The sequence below is a fragment of the Drosophila erecta genome, unplaced genomic scaffold (assembly GCF_003286155.1).
Source record: "Drosophila erecta strain 14021-0224.00,06,07 unplaced genomic scaffold, DereRS2 tig00000055-arrow-pilon, whole genome shotgun sequence".
NCBI classification, from domain to species: Eukaryota; Metazoa; Arthropoda; class Insecta; order Diptera; family Drosophilidae; genus Drosophila; species Drosophila erecta.
In genome coordinates, this window is record NW_020825200.1 from 16,674,888 (window position 1) to 16,690,861 (window position 15,974).

Here is a 15,974-nt window from a genome sequence, read left to right on the forward strand (position 1 = left end):
TAAGAATAGTAAAGAGCAAAAGATATTTGGCGAGGTCTTACCCACTTAAATACTCATTTGTTTTTAGTTGGAGATTTTATTTGACACGAAAGCCATTGGTCTTGAAATCAATTTAATACAAAACATATCTAAGAACTAAGGAATGTAAAAAGAGTATTCGTTAGCTAAGCGAAGACCGCCAAACGGCTCGACTTCGGAGGCTATCTAATCTTTGGCATAGGCACGGGAATGCTTGCAATTTTCAGTTGGGTGTTTTTTGCAGTGTCTCTAAACTACGAGTATGAACTACGACTAAAGCACTAGGACGGCTTAACTATCTAGATGGCGTGGATGTGACTGTCCTGTTCAATCCTGCTTGTTGTCGCTGATGGCCGTGGATGCAGTGGCCACACTCTCACCCGTCTGCGATTTGATGATGGTTGCCTTCCGGCCTTTTTCGAGGAGCGGAGAACTGTCCGGAGATCCTTTGGCACTCTTTTCGCAGACCAAAGTAGAGGCCTTGGACTTGAGTTCCTCGGCACTGGAGAATTGCGAGCGACTCTTATACTGGCCATTCGATTTGGTTTTGGTCTTCAGATCGTATCTGCGATGCCGACACGAAGCCAATAGACTCTGCACCGGAGTCCAGCAGAGGAGAGTTATGCCCACGACCAAACAAATTCCGGCGAAGATTTGTCCGGACAGCATCACGATGGGCAGCACCTTCAGTTGGTCTGCCATCTCTGGAGTGATTTTTACCTTCTGCTCAAACCATATGAGTGGGAAAAATGTTCTTGGTATTCCCGTGTATAAGCTGATGCCTTGGATTGGCTCCACGAGCATATTGACTTGAAAGCGGGCAGCCACCTCCAGCGGAATACCAGTACTTGGCTGCACAACCATATAGAACTCGTGATCCTTCTGGTTGGGACTCAAGCCCTCAACCTGGTCCACGTAGTAGGGATCGCCGTTGAAGAAGTGCGGATAGGACATAAACACGGGAGATCCGAAGCGGCAGGAACTGATGTTCATCACACCCGAGGGAACACATTGGCCACCACAGTAACAAAGGTTTTCGGGATACAGGGTACCTGCAAAATAAACCCATAATGTAATGGGTACTCGCAATTAACCAAGTCCTACCAGGACTCACCATTGTCTACAGATCGCGGTCCGCCTGAAAATTTGTAGCCCTCCAGTCCTTCAACATCCACGGTTTCCACATAATCCAGCGGAATCGTTCGGCACATATCGGGCGTGAATAGACCGACACTATCGCCGGGCTTCAGATGCTGGGGCTGGAACTCGCCGGCGGATCCATTTGTCATTCCGCAGTAGGAATCAAAGAAGCCAGTGTTTTCCTGGTAATTCCACGAGTGCATCTGACCCAACTTGCCCAAGTGATCTGCGCCCGTGAAGACATTGAAAACTCCGGTGAGATCGGCGCTGCCGTTGCGCGTGTAGAACCAACCGAACTTATCGAATGGAACCTTCACCTCATCCCCAAAAATGGGCATGGCCATGGCCACGTCGATCATGGCGTCATTGTACCCGGTGAAGAGGAGTTCGTCGATCGACTTTTGGACGGCCATTTCGGCGCCGTACATCTTCAGCCCCACGTCGACAAAGGAGCGCTTAACCGGGGGCCAATGCTTGGCAGTGGCGGCTGCGGACTGAAAGGTGGATCGGTTGTTGTAGGATATTATGCAAGTACAGGGAGGTAACTCGTGGGATACTCACCAGGGCCACAGCATTGAGGGTGGTAATCTCATCGTCCAGACTTCCGTTACTGCCCGCCGCATCGAAGTAGAACAGGCTGCGCCTGCGATAGCTCACGGATGCGTTTTCCGGATGCCAGTGGATGTCCACCTTATCGGGTCGCTCGGTAAAACGATAGGGACCCACCTGCTCCAGAATGGGCTTTGTGGAGAGGTTGCCGAACTCCTCCGGATTCGTCCAGTTGTACAGGTAGATGTCCAGACTGAGATCCATGGGCGGGCTCTTCCAATTGTCGTAGACACGTGTGTCGGGGGCAAGAGCCATTTCCTGTCGAAGAGCAGAAGCCGCAATTGGTATTAATTGAAAATCTCAACGAGTTTTCCTCGATCTCTGACCCGCGCCAATTGAGAGGCGGCTGTTTCCCTTTGGCTCTCAATTGGCTTTAGCCACTAATCAACTGCAGCTGGCCGGGCCAACACTGGGCCCTTGCCAACGACCTGGATTACCTTCTGCATGATCCAATCGAACAGATCCATCCAGAACATGCCGCACAATACGCCAAACAGTCCCAGGCAGAAGCCGAAAACGCCGATAATTAATTTGCGATTACTTTTCTGGCCCCACATCGCGCTGTTTTGTGTTGGCATGGCTCACGCTGGGCGATGGTGTGGATGTCTAATGGTGCCTGTAATGAGATGCAAGTCCATGGTACACCAATGAAAATGGATAAATTGGCAGGCTAATGCACACTGGCAAACAAGTAAAAATAGACACGTGGGCGCACTCATAAATGTAGTGCGGACTACAAGTTTACTGATGGGTTTCCGATTATAAAATCATTTGCAACATTCTTAGGATAATAATTGCCATATAACTTTATACAAATTGATGTGTATCGCAAATAAGATTTACTTATTTTGAGAAATTGTATACAATTTTATAGCCTATATATACCTATAATTATAGGGACTATGTTTATAACATTAGATCATAAATTAGGTTTTTTAGTAGATTCCTTAAATAGGCGTTGCCTACTTTCAGGCAGCGCTAGCAAAAGATTAAACAATAAATATAAAAATTAAATCTCTTATTTACAGATGGATCCCATATTAATGTAAGTATGGCGAACAAAGAAATGCCCAACAAAGAATTGAATACAAATAAATGCAAAAAGCGCAGCACTTTATTGAGTGACGAATTCCCATAGCGTCTATTTTTATCAATATAATTGAATCAATTTAAGCAAAGCGTGACTCTCAATTGCTGTTTACACTCATGTAGAATATACTAGTCCTATACATATATACAGAACTATAGTCGAATCCCCCATTATTGGTGATAATTACAACACTCTGCGGTGATGTGTTTTAATTAGTTATGATAGTTTGAAGCTTCGTGTAACTATCAGTTTCATTTACGAATAACATGCATGCATTATATGATCGCACACAATAGGCGAATTTCCCCATAGCAGGCATTCACTGTAGTCCGATAAGCGGATGCTGAACTCCTAGGTAAACAGACCCATGATGAAGCCGCCGACAATTGAGGAAATTGAACTGCACTGCACTTATCGCTTATCGGGAACCCATTCCCTGGCAATTATTTGACCAATCTGCCCAGAGTTCCCAGCTTCATGTGAGAGTGTCACTTGAGCATAAATATGGCATATTGCGGAATGGCATGCCACAGGTTCGCATCTCTGTGATATATCGTCATAATTGAGTCTATCAATTGACCCCGCAGTGAGCTATGGTTGGGTCTTTGACACTGTGCGTTATTGCACATGAATACGAGTAGGAATCTATATATACCCATGTATGTGTGATTATTTGGGAGCGTGTCAGCTCTGTTCTGGTGTCTGGTAAATTGATATGATTATGTCTTTTGAATGATGAATAGCTGTCGAGCATTTGTCGGCGCCTTTTTATTGTCTTATTGTCTTCACAATTAAACTGAAGTGAGTTTTAATTGAAATGGACGTTGGACAGGTGCCTCGTGTAGAGTTCATCCCGCGCTTTTCACATGATTCAATTAGATCAAGAGCCATCCGCACATAACGAGGATAGATTTCAAATGGAAATCCACAAGAATCTGGCACAATTCCACAAGATAAAAAGGGGCTTTTATTTTGAGGTACATTTTGTTCAGTGCACAAGAGCTTCTTGAAGCTTGAAACCTCAACACTGAATAATTGCGTTTAATTAAGCTTTAATTTTTGCCGGCCGCGATATTTGATTCATCATTAAATTGGGCACTCTCGTGTTTTCCTCTCTGGTTCTTGATCTTTTATATTAACATTTTATGAATGCCACGAACACTTTATTCATATTCTATGCAAATGCAGCGAGTACACTGAACTCAGAGGCGAAGTCACATCGAAAGTGAATACGCTTTGAATCAGTTTAGCAGAAATTCCATAATAGCTGCCTCTTTAGGATACACTTCATTAGTGCAAGTGCACTAGATATGAAACGGAAATGCAAAGTTCTAAGTTAGACACCGTACACCCGATACTTCAAGATCGTCTTCTGGATGTGAGCCAAGTCGACACCTTCTCAGTTTTTCCTGATGTTTTCAGCCCCATTTGACCACAAAGTCCGCCATTGAGATCAACCGCAACTCAGAGATTGACGCAGTTCGCGAACAGAAACCCACAGACAGCAGTCATGTAATTCACATATGCTCGCCCGAGTTTTTGATAATGAGCTATCGGCATGTAATTGAGTTTTCGCAGCCTTCAAGTGCGCAAATACCCACAACGTTTATAAACTAAGCCAAAACTATAAATATCGATTTTGTTTGGGTAATTTGCAAACAAAGTGTCGTCCCAAAAGCGAAACCGTAAATAGGCTTGGTATTTTTAAAGGTCCACGAACTGCAGAAAGTTCTCTTGATTCTTTTTATTGAACTTTAAGTTTAAGTTTCTTCTAAAATTGCTCCAAACCTACCGCTAGTCAAGACCTTAGTATTCGTATTAGCAAGGGATTTTTAATTAGTTCACTGTAAATTGTTTTGATTTTAATTGGCCAGTTGAATTCCTAAACAAAACTTAAATGAAATTGCTACTAGGGGCTAGTTTCTCTTAACTTGAACTAAATTTAAACGGGTCCCACAACAGCTGTTTTTATTGAGGATTCGCCAATCTGCGCATTGATTATTCAATTAGCGAATAGCTAGAATATAATTGTGAAGTTTCTTTGGCTCTGAAGGTTTAGAGAATTGCATACAATAAAACAATTTAAATAAATATTGTAATGGGCGCTTTAACAGTTGCGTTTCCAATTTTAAGACACGAATTCGCTAGATTCTAAACATTTTTTAACAGTCCGTTTTCCTTCAGGCTACTTTCAACATTTGTTTTTCAGATAACATATTTATTGTCGCACGCAACTGCAATTAGTTGGGAGCGAGTTTATTTTTAATTGACTTGAACTTTAAATGGCCAACAGGTCGCATACGCAATGTTTTTTTTTAAACCAGCGTTCTTTTTGGGATATTAATGAGATCAGCTGCGGTTCTTTTGCAATGTACTCCAAGCATTAGGTATATCATTTTTTTATATGGGTAATAATTTTTAAATCCGAACTGACATCAAAAATCATAAATTCGAACCGCCTAATATATATATTCATATTTTTGTGTTTCTTTACTTGCCAAAGAAACGAGCATCATAATTTAATATGCCCAATTTTGGTTTCCTCTTAATGCTGTGACAGTACAAGCTACAATGCATAAATCGGCAACGGGGCGCATGCTTAATATTTTCCTGAGCAGCTGTTTCCACTGGGAACCGTTGGTACCCAGACTAATTTTAGACCACTAATCTCACAATCAACAGGTCGCCTCGTAGCCCAAGCTGGAAGCCCTTTGTTTTGCATTCCTCTCCGGCACTCTTATTTCCTCAAAGGGAAGCGATACACAAAGCCAGTATAAACACAAAAGCAATGAATAATATAGGTTGTCACAGTGCATACTTATATACTTGGACTTCTGTCTGGCGAATATTTTTCAATGTTGTCGAGTTGATTTCATTTAATGGCCTGTAATCTTAATAAGTCTGCCGGCGATTAAGCCAAATCAAGCCAAAACTGAATGTGCTAACCAGGCATGAAGTGCGAAGAAATTGCGTGATATTGCGAAGGAGCTTTCTTTGTTTTCCCCTAAAGGCACTCACTTGACTTTTATTTGCTAAATAGAAACAAGTCACAGGCTCTTCAATTTTTGGTTTTTGCTTCTTTTTTTGGTTTTCCTTGCGAGGAAATTGAAATTCGATAAGGATGTGGACAGAGCGCTCGAGCACGTGGAGGATTTCTTTGCACAGAGGCCGGAAAAGTGGGCGCGCGTAGGACTAGGAAATGCCGTTAAATGGTACCGCTTCGCCCGGCGGCTTCGATGCGACTGTGCGGCGGACTCTCGGCGAACGGACCGTGAGCAGAACGGAGCGGAGATGAGCGGTGCGGTCTCGGCGGCGACGAATGTCAGTCAAGTGCGGCACATGGAAATGGGAATGGAAATGGAAATGGAATTGGGCTTGAGAGGAGCCCAAGCATATGTGTGCATGTGTGTGTGTGCGTGTGTGTGCGTGGGTGTTTGGGTTAATTTGCGCTTTGGGCTTTTCATAGTTGTGCCATTGAATTTTGAATTAAACAATATATAAGCTAAGTCCGGGCACGACTTTAAAACTGTAAAATGCATCAAAGTGAAGGAAGAACAGTGTCACCAATTTTATTTGCAAACTAGCTACACTAAACCAATTTCTTGGTCTCCTAGTCACATAAAACATGTAACAAATCCTACTGAATTCCATTAGAGGATTTGGAGAAAAATTCCATTTGTGGCTTTACTTTTAATATACAAATATACATATATTATTCTTATATATATATTTTTTTTAATTATTAACATGTAATAAATTACGAATGTCTTGAGACTGTGTTGACCACACATTTGCTAGTGTTCAGTCGAATAGCAAGTATAACTGGGTCACATTTCACAAAATCACAATCTGCGAAGGAAATCCAGTGCACTTGGACTTCCATAGGACTGGGCGGATTTTCGCGTACGAAACGGTTGGCGTGTGGAAAAGTAAACAAATCATAAAGTAGAAATCCGAATTGATAACAAATTGTCGAAGCCTTATCAATGCGGCTAATCGTGATGATTACGACTAACCCCACACCCTTGTAAGCTGCGAAAATCGACAAACGATCAGAGCAAAGTTTCAACTGCCCCTTATATCGCTATCATGGGGGTACAACTCCCCAGCATGTGGCATAGAAAACACCAGTGGCTGGCGGGCTGAGGCAATAAAGCAATCAAATGTCGTAGCTTCAGTGCGCATTTAGGCTGGCTTTCTTATTGGATTAGTGTTCTGCCTCCTTTCACATGGCGTGCTAACTGGGATTAGCTATCAGTTGGGGCCAAAAGTCAGCTACCGCTGCAGATTATGTTGCAATGTTGCGAAGTGGGGCAGGCAGAAGTGGGTCGAGCCATCCCCTAGCCAGGAAATGGGTCTCGGGAAACGTTTTTCATTTGAATCCATTAGTTCAATTCAAGCAGCTTATGTCAGTCAGCGCGCGGTCAGTGACGTAGCAACCAGCGTGCTGTCGTCAATTGGCTACGTTACGTGACACGTAACGTACAGTTTTAGCGCAATTGGCGTTCCCTTTTTGCATTGAATATTAAATATAATATGTATATTTCATATAAAATACGCATAAAAACAAATTACACTGCAGGGCGGAAAACTTGAACTTATTTTTTTATTTTTACCTTAAGACACCTTGGTTTAGAAGTGAATTGGTTAATGTGTTCAAAATAGCTGCAAGAGCACAAGAACATTTAATTGTTATGAATCAAATTAACCAATAAGCAATGAAACTAAGAGCAACATTAAAAACAAAATCAAAACATATAAAAATATAAAAATATATAAAATATATATAAAATATATATATAAAATATATATATAAAACATATAACTATGTAGATTTGTTACATTTTGTACATTTGTTACATTTTGAACATTTCTGTGAGTTGCTATTTTGAATACAGTAAAGCAAGATGAATATAAATTAATTTTATCAATCCCCCAGATGTGTGGAATGCAAATGACTTGTTGAATTTAAGCTGGTGTCGTCCATGTGATGCGTGAATCGGAACTGGATGAGGATAATGAGGTAGCAAGTGGCAGCACCAGTAATCTGTAAGAATATGCATTAAGTAGATAGTTAATTATTTTATGGTATAATCCACCGTAAAAATCAGTGTGCGGTCCAGGCGAAAAAGTCCTGCGGCTGTGAAAAGGACCTTGCGATGCGATAGCTGCAAGGACAGCCGGAAAAGGCGATCCCGGAGCTCCGGATCGTCGGTGATGTTGAGGATCTTGTGCACTATGGCCGCCGTATAGCTGCTGTGCAAGATAGTCCTGCTGCTGCCCTCCACGATCAGCACTATGATCACTATGTACCAGATGAGCTGCATTAGGAAGAAGGCAAAGAACTCATCGGCCTCAAAGACATCCAGTCGCTTGGGGTTCAGGATGGCCTCCAGGATGTAAAAGTCGTCGAAGAGAATGAAGAGGAAGGATATGGCGATGATGCCAAGCAGCGGGTATGTGAAGTACTCCTCGATGGTCTGGCAAATGTCGCAGAGCAGGTTGTGAATGTTGGACACCTGTTTGATGGCGTACTCCGGATTGAGGCGAATGACGGAGGTAACACTGTACCGCTTCATCGGCGTGCTGATCAGGTTTCGCAGGCGATGTGAGTAGCGTCTGTGATTGACAACCGAGTGCATGGGTGAGAGTTCCAAGGCGCTTAATTGCTCTATGTGGGCATCCAATACGTCCTGCAGGATCTGCCAAAGACATTAGGTGGTAAAATGCTTGTCATACACAACTAAAGTCAGTTAAAGCCAGTTTTTGAGTTCATAAACTTGTGCCTGGGAAAAGTATGCTACAAAAATAAGTAAGCACTTAAGTTGAGTTAGCACCAAGATGGCCCACTCTTTAATTTAAAGATATTTTCTGATTCCATCGCCACTGCATGCGCAGCAAAGTCCCAAGTCCCACGACACTCACTTGGTTTAACATACTAAACCGACTCCTTGCCAAGTCCGTGGTGCACAGAAACTTGAAGACCATCAGGCTGATATTGATGTGCGGCAGGGCGAAGGTGGTGAAAGTGACGAACGAGGGCGAAATGGTGGCACTGACCAGCAGGCTATAGCTGACACACAAGTAAATGACGTTGAAGAGAAGCATGCCCAAGGATATGAGGGAGCTGGAGAGCAGTATCCTGCGGTAGTCCAACTTCATGCCCAGCCTCACAAATATCTCGTCCACCACTATGTTGTTCTGTATGATGCTGACCAAACGTTGTCTCTTGAACATGGCAAAGCCGAAAATGGTGGACATGGCCAGGATGCCAGTGAGGCGAAGGGTGCCATCGCTGAATCTGGTGATATTGGTCTGGAAGAAGTAGCCTATTATGGAATCGCCCTCGTTCACGGAGATGCCGAAGCACAGGACGAAGAACAGGAAGTGCACTATGCCGGCGCAGAAGGAGAACTTGGATGTCTGCACCTCCTTCCGGGGATTTAAGTTCAGCCGAAATGGAGCCAGGCCCAATAGCGATATGAATGTGAGGGGTCGCAGTGCTTGGAACACATTGTCCGCCTGGGAAAAGCGCTCCCACAACTTAAAGGCCATTGATTAACCCTTCTGAGGTTGTTTTTGAAAAATTTCGCTGGAGGTGCAGCGTCCGCTCGACTCGCGTATTTTCCGCCAACTGACAACGGAAGTCTTCGCCGGCTGATGATGATGATTAACTTTGTGTCCACTCGGGCCAGGACTCATGTATCGTATATCAAAATCGCACACACCTCTGCACTCCTAATAGACTAATATCAATAGCAGCAAATACTAATTTAACATTAAGCGAGGGGAGGGGTTCGGGTGGTCAAGGTCATTTACACACAGGTTCAACGAGTTCAACGGAATTCCTGACATGTCCATTTTTGCCAAGTCCATGTTCTGGCCAATGGCTATTCATTACGATTGGCAAACAATTTACGACACCCATTTAACGACCACGCAGATGGCTGGCAGGCCTCACTTTTTGGAAGGTACTTGCTACTAATTAGTTGATGGACAGCAACAACGGGTTACTTTTGCTTGACTTATACAGTTGCACTTACACAACACGAAAAATGTGTTTAAACTCGATGTCTCTATTACCTTAATATTTTTGGTGCTAAAGGTGAGCTACGTTGAAGTTAAACACATAATCATTTCAATTTTAGTGCTATTTTTTATGCTACACCGAAGACGATGTTTCTGATGTTTCTAAGAGCCAATTAAAAAGACTCTACTACCGATTAAGAATTTATTTCCAACCGTTGGTTCATATTGACAGAAAACACTTTTAGCAACAACAATAACATTTACAAAAAATACACATTCTGCTGGACGTATTCAATACCATTTCACCGGCTCCATAGACTCCATAGACTCGATTCCATCCCCCATATTGTAATGACATCGATAGCACATCTAAAGCGTATGATTCGTCATGTTACTGAAGGTCTCACAGCAAGAGCTGCCATTCCCATAACCATTGTTGGGGGAATTGGACGTGAACTGCAGCAAGATGATGAGATAAGTGGTCAAGGCCCCGCTGATCTGTAGCAAATGAATGATTCATTAGGAAAATTACGAATATGTACTCGTATATTAACAGAAATGTGTGGCAGCTAACCGTGAAGTACAGGGTGCGGTCGATGTTAAACAGCCCAGCTGCAGTGAAATTTATTTTGAGATGCATCAACTGCATGGAGAACTGCTGCAGTTTCTCCTTGACCTCTGCACTTTTGGTCTTGTTGAGTAGGGAGTGCACTATTCCTCCCGTCTTCTCGCTCTTCTTGATGGCGCGATTGCTACCCTCGACAATCGAAATGATGGCGATCAGATACAGGATCATTTGACAGGAGAAAAACGTCACGAACTCGACAGTTTTGAATTTGCTTTCACGCTTCGATTTCCCCAGCAGGGTCTCCAGAACATAGTACGCATCGAAAACGATGATCAGAAATGCTATGGATATAATGGTCAGCAGCTGGTAGGTAAAATATTTGTTGGCCGTGGCGGCGGCCTCGCAAATCAGATGATGTATCTCCATGGACTCCTGTATAATCTCGGCAGGATCCTTGGTTACGATGGTGTACATGGAGAACGAATCCAGGCATTGTAGGGAGCGCTGTTTTTGAGCCACTGCCTTGAGGGTGCGGGTGTCCCATTGATGGGCTAGGTTTTTCAGCACCTGTAAGCAGAATTAAACAGAAAGTGTAAGTTGAAATATTAAATAGGCCCAACCAGCTTAACCTCGTTAAGAGCACCCAGATATATGCGTAATTTGATCATTATGTTTCCAGCCAGAAAGGAAACCGCGCACACGATAAAATGTGGTGAGAAATAACTAATCACCGATGAGATGGAAAATGTGGCCGCGTCTCTTAGGCCGATCATCAGAAAACTGCAGGTAATATATGCCGCCATGCTGCCCACCAGGATCCCAACCAAGCGATTCATTTTCCTGTTAGCTGCCACCTGATGCATTGCCACGCCCACCCGTGGAAACGCCTCCGTCTCGAGTCCATCGAAGATGGCCAGCAGTTGCAGCAAATCCCTCCGATTCAGCAGCGATATGAGCAGTATGGCGGAGATACCCAGCATTCCGTTGATCTTTTGCAGTCCATCTATCACGTTGGATATGTCCGTCAGGAAGAAGTTGGACATTAGCGAGCTCCGATTGATGGCGCCGTAGAACGAGTTGCCCATATAAACGGCCATTCGCATGAGGATGTTGACGTAGCCGATGTACGAAGATGCCAGTTTTCCTCGGCCTCCTGCAGATACGGTTACGTAGTAGGGCACAATCCCGAGCCAAAGGGCCATGAGTATGGTCAATCGATAGCAGCTGTACACGTCGTGTGGTCGGTTACCCGACTTCCTAACCAATCGCCCAAGGAGCCACATGGCGTATGGCTGCTCTATGAAGCCATCGTGTCCGTGGACTACGCGGAATGGGATAACAATCTCACAACGCTAATAAATTGTCAGGCTCATAAAACGACGGCCACTGCGATATGCATTTAATTATTTGAAGAGCTGCTGCTTCGTGGGGTTAAAGGCTTAGTGGCCGAGTGGCTTAGTAAAATAGTTAATGTTTTTAAGGAATGAGTCTCATTCAGCGCAACCCACCTGATTCAGCACAACGAAGTGCTGCCAGAGGCGGTGCAAAGTAGCATTAAACAGCATTACAATGCTCAGTAGAAATATTTGGGGTACATAGAACGCGACAACTGCTGTGTAAATGGGTCTCACGTCGTTTCCCAGCAGCATCCAGTTGGAACTGACCAAGTAGCTCAACTGCACGCCATTGATGAGGAACATCTGCAGATGCCGCAAGCGCATAATGGCGGGATAATTGAAGCACACTCCCACGCCAAGAAACCGCTCATCTATGCAGGATATGCGATCCCAGATACGGATCAGCAACCTAACCCGAATGCTGCTGCAGAGGAACAGTATCGACATCCCCGTCATTCCGATGGATTTCTGCAGCGAGTCTCCCATCTGCGATATTTCGGACTTGAAGAAGTAGCCAACAATGCTCTGCCGCTCGATGAGGGCGGCCAAAAAGCAGTAGCTGAAGAAGCTCAGCTGCAGAAGGGCATTCAGATAGCCGAGTTTACTTAGTTGAAACTGCCGCTCACCAGCCTGACCCCGCAAACGGAAAGGGGTCAAGCCCAGTAGGTAGGTGTAGAAAAGCAGGGTTTGCTCCGCTCCGAAGGCATCCCGAGGTTTGAGTAGTTCGCCAAAGGAGTGTAACATTTCTTAAAATTATTTTCAAAATACAATGCGCTGCATTGCCGCCGAAAAAGAGTACTTTTCAGAGGCCAGTGCAAGTTGCTTTTATAGCCACGTCGGGTACATTTCATCAGTGATTGGCCTTTAAAGTATTTATGATCCACGCCTTGAACGTCGTGGCGTTTAATATTGTCTACTTTTCGCCGTTGACAGGTCAGGTAATGTAAACCCGTCCATCAGCCACCGACAAAGTTCTCATTTAATGGCGGTTTCTGTGGGTTTCCAGCTTTCCGGCTTTCCAGCGATATGAAATTATAAAGAGGGAGTTGATGTCCTCCGGCTGGCGGGTTCACGGTCAGTGTTTGTGTGGGCTAATTAATTTAATTGATTCAGCTGAATGAAATTAAAAACACCTGCGCCAAATGGAAAAATATTATGTCGTTGCCATTTTAGTGTCCTCGTGGGAAATACTCAATTAAAGCGGCTAACTAGTTAAATAGCTGCTAAGCGATACGCATGTGATTGTAATAGTTTTGATTAGGAATATGTTGAAAAGGACTATCGGATCAGTGGGTTGGGCAACCCACACTCATAAGTAAAGTCGGGTTTTAAAGTTAATAACTATATCTGGCACTACTTGTTGTCTTCTGGGCAGACTGATGAGGAAATTGGTGGGGTAATTTGTGAATAAATATAAGGGTGTTCCTTCTTCCTTTCCACTAATATCTCACCATCGCCCCTGGTTAAGCGTCGCCCTCCGATTGAGTCCCTTACCTTATTGACCATCACCAGGCGCATCTCCACCAGATAGGTGAAGCAGCTGAAGAGCGCAATGGCTATGGCGATGACCGTGTGCTGGATGAGGAAGGTGAAGTGCAGGGCCAAGGTGGGCGCCACCTGCGATGAGTAGAGCACCGAGAAGGTGCCGCCGGTGAAGAGGACGTTCACGAGGAACATGGAGATGAGGACCATGTAGCTAAACCGCAGCACCTTGCTGTACATGATCTTCACCCCCACCGTCTGGAGTTGCACGTCCATGGTGTGGAACTTCTGGAGGCACCTCTCCAGTCGATGGTTTGGCACGAAGGCCGTCAGGTAAATGACTGTAACTCCAATGAATCCACTCACTATCTGCATCATATCCCCGAAGTAGGTGATGCGGGACCGAAAGAAGTAGCTGGCCACCGACTCGCAATTGTTGTAGATCGTTAGGCTATAGGCAAAGACGAACATGGCGATGTGCATGGTGCCATTGATGTAGCCAAAGATGGTTTTCTTGATGGCCCGCCTTCCGGTCTTACTGTCGCAACTGATGTAGAAGGAGGTGAGTCCGTGGATGTAGGTCACATGGAACACGGGACGCAGGCACTCGTAAAGCTGTTTGGCGGTGAAAAACCGCCTAAATCTACGACGCAGGGGCTGGCATAGACCTGAAGCCACTTCTATGTCCGGAGTATCCGTCGGATCCACCGGCTCCTTGGCCGTTTCAATGTCCATGACCGCTTCGGTTGAGCTTCAACTGGCGACTGACGCCAGGGACCGCAAATGATTTGCATTTTACCAGGCGTCGTCGGACCAGGAAGTTTGCGGGTGGGTTTGGAAAAGTAAATAATTTTCCCATTTTTATATGTACCACGGCTCTAGACAAGCTGCTGTCCGGCTATGTTCCGTTTCGACCATTAACCTATTAGCTCTAGCTGTTGCATTTTAATTAATGGCCCAACCCGCCGGGGAATTATTTCCCCAGGGCCGTCCAACGATTTCCCCACGTTAAAGGAAGTTTTTCGTGTCTACTTGTCCCTATGTATATCCCTATTTGGATCAATGAGTGACCGGAGACTCTCTTAAGCCAAATTAATTTCTTGGTTTCCATGAATAGCGAGAACGAATTTATGTCAATTGTTCGCCAGGTTATAACAGCCTTTGTAATTCGTGTCCTGCCGTAGATGAGATTTGCTTGGTAACGGAGGAGTTATGGCCATTATGAAATACACGGGATATTGCTCATTCGTTTTATCGGTTATGAGGGGTCATTGGCATTTTCGGCTGGTTTAGGTAATGCGTAGAAGTGATAAATGCTGTTGCAAATTTATGATGAGCACAGTTCCCAGAAGCCTTGAAATTTAATAATTTCATATTCGGAAGGGCAAGTGGGAGGAGAAATGACATTTTTTTGAATGCGAAATGGCGCCTTCTTGTTGGTCAACTCATACTTAATATTATGTATTTATAATTAATAAATTAATTTTTAATTTATTCGTATGCCTAGGGTAGGCAGCACAGTTGAATCTAATTATCTAATTCTCTGGTCAGCTGAACAAAAAATGATTCCCATGCCCAATAGAGAAACTTAATCCATTGCCTAGCAGACCTTGTGGACAAATAGTCTAGGCTGTGCTATTTGCTGACCAGCTCCATCCAAAAAGCAAACGTAATTACTAAACATGTCCAGTGGAATCAAGCAAATAATCTAGTTTGGCGAGAGCATGTGGTGCGTAACAATGGTTTTACATAAATTAATTTTCACACTTGCTTTGCGGTTGAGTAATGAAAGCGATGATAGCGAATCCCCCACCGGAATCCCCGTCTCCACCTGCTGCAGGTAAACATTTACCTGTACTTGCTGGTCGCACTGATAACTGATAGCCATAACCCCCACTCACCTGATTGATGATACTGAGGCGCCGCTCGAAGCTGAAGGCAATCACGCAGAACAAACAAATCGCTATGGAGACAACCGAATGTTGCAGAAAAAATGTCATACAAACGCAGAACGAGGGGGTGACATCCAATGAGACGAGCAGCCGGAAAACGCCCACGAAGTAAACTCCGAGGATCAGAAGCTTGAAGATCAGTACCAGCAACGAGTACCGGAAGATCCGCGAGTACTTCACACGAACACCAATGTTCGAGAAGTTCGTATCCAAGCTGTGTAGGATGGTCAGGGTGCCCAGGAGCTTGCAGCGTTTCAGGATTGCCGACGTATAAATCACAGCACCGGCTATCAAGCCATTGAAGATCTGCAGACGATCGCCGATGGTGGAGATTTCGGTGCGGAAGAAGTAGCCCACAATGGACTCGCCCTGCCTCAGGGATGAGATGTAGCAGAAGCCGCAGAGGCAGATGTAAATGAAGATGTTGAAGACGCCGAAGCAGGACATCTTCAAGTAGGACTCGCCCATCTTCCGCCTAACCACGTGAAATGGCGTCAGTCCGTACAGAAACGTCAGGAAGAACAGAGGACGCAGTGCCTCGTAGACCTGGGAGGATATAAAGTATTTGCGCACCCTACGCAGGGCGGACATGGCGACGAAGTAAATCGAACTAATGCACACCGGAAGCGGAAATGAAAACAGAGCAAGGCGCACAACAAATCGCACAACCGTTCGGGTGAAAGTGTCAA

At 44.6% G+C, this 15,974-nt stretch overlaps 3 protein-coding genes across 7 annotated transcripts; all 3 read right to left on the reverse strand.

Annotated features, from left to right (window-relative positions):
- Positions 1-56: 56 nt before the first annotated feature.
- LOC6541412 (protein peste) lies at positions 57-6,201 on the reverse strand. Of its 2 annotated transcripts, none has more exons than XM_001970123.3 (5): positions 5,876-6,201; positions 2,205-2,383; positions 1,720-2,025; positions 1,133-1,652; positions 57-1,070 (listed from the first exon to the last, which is right to left on the reverse strand). In XM_001970123.3, exons 2-5 carry the CDS (start codon positions 2,343-2,345, stop codon positions 346-348), a joined length of 1,692 nt encoding a protein of 563 aa, XP_001970159.2. In that variant the 5' UTR covers positions 2,346-2,383; positions 5,876-6,201; the 3' UTR covers positions 57-345. The 2 variants fall into 2 exon arrangements, with proteins under 2 accessions (XP_001970159.2, XP_026834716.1); XM_026978915.1 differs by lacking the exon at positions 5,876-6,201 and adding an exon at positions 5,676-5,846.
- A 1,563-nt stretch (positions 6,202-7,764) lies between these two features.
- LOC6543233 (putative gustatory receptor 28a) lies at positions 7,765-9,456 on the reverse strand. Its single transcript, XM_001970124.2, has 3 exons — positions 8,783-9,456; positions 7,957-8,559; positions 7,765-7,904 (listed from the first exon to the last, which is right to left on the reverse strand). Exons 1-3 carry the CDS (start codon positions 9,410-9,412, stop codon positions 7,785-7,787), a joined length of 1,353 nt encoding a protein of 450 aa, XP_001970160.1. The 5' UTR covers positions 9,413-9,456; the 3' UTR covers positions 7,765-7,784.
- A 621-nt stretch (positions 9,457-10,077) lies between these two features.
- Positions 10,078-15,953, reverse strand: LOC6541093 (putative gustatory receptor 28b). 4 transcript variants are annotated; one of them, XM_001970125.3, is made up of 3 exons: positions 15,235-15,953; positions 10,461-11,021; positions 10,078-10,384 (listed from the first exon to the last, which is right to left on the reverse strand). In XM_001970125.3, the coding sequence occupies exons 1-3, from the start codon at positions 15,874-15,876 to the stop codon at positions 10,256-10,258; spliced, it is 1,332 nt and encodes a 443-aa protein (XP_001970161.1). In that variant the 5' UTR covers positions 15,877-15,953; the 3' UTR covers positions 10,078-10,255. The 4 variants fall into 4 exon arrangements, with proteins under 4 accessions (XP_001970161.1, XP_015014849.1, XP_026834719.1 ...); XM_015159363.2 differs by lacking the exon at positions 15,235-15,953 and adding an exon at positions 13,346-14,099; XM_026978918.1 differs by lacking the exon at positions 15,235-15,953 and adding an exon at positions 11,963-12,580.
- Positions 15,954-15,974: the final 21 nt, after the last annotated feature.

Coding starts and splice junctions, on each gene's coding strand:
- LOC6543233 (XM_001970124.2), bottom strand. CDS start 9,412: ATGGCCTTTAAGTTGTGGGAGCGCTTTTCCCAGGCGGACAATGTGTTC. Junction 8,560..8,782: donor GGTTTAGTATGTTAAACCAA/GTGAGTGTCGTG, acceptor TGTCTTTGGCAG/ATCCTGCAGGACGTATTGGA. Junction 7,905..7,956: donor ACCGCACACTGATTTTTACG/GTGGATTATACC, acceptor ATATTCTTACAG/ATTACTGGTGCTGCCACTTG.
- LOC6541093 (XM_015159363.2), bottom strand. CDS start 14,068: ATGGACATTGAAACGGCCAAGGAGCCGGTGGATCCGACGGATACTCCG. Junction 11,022..13,345: donor GCCTGGTGATGGTCAATAAG/GTAAGGGACTCA, acceptor TTCTGCTTACAG/GTGCTGAAAAACCTAGCCCA. Junction 10,385..10,460: donor ACCGCACCCTGTACTTCACG/GTTAGCTGCCAC, acceptor CATTTGCTACAG/ATCAGCGGGGCCTTGACCAC.
- LOC6541412 (XM_001970123.3), bottom strand. CDS start 2,345: ATGCCAACACAAAACAGCGCGATGTGGGGCCAGAAAAGTAATCGCAAA. Junction 1,653..1,719: donor CCCTCAATGCTGTGGCCCTG/GTGAGTATCCCA, acceptor TCCACCTTTCAG/TCCGCAGCCGCCACTGCCAA. Junction 1,071..1,132: donor ACCGCGATCTGTAGACAATG/GTGAGTCCTGGT, acceptor TTTATTTTGCAG/GTACCCTGTATCCCGAAAAC.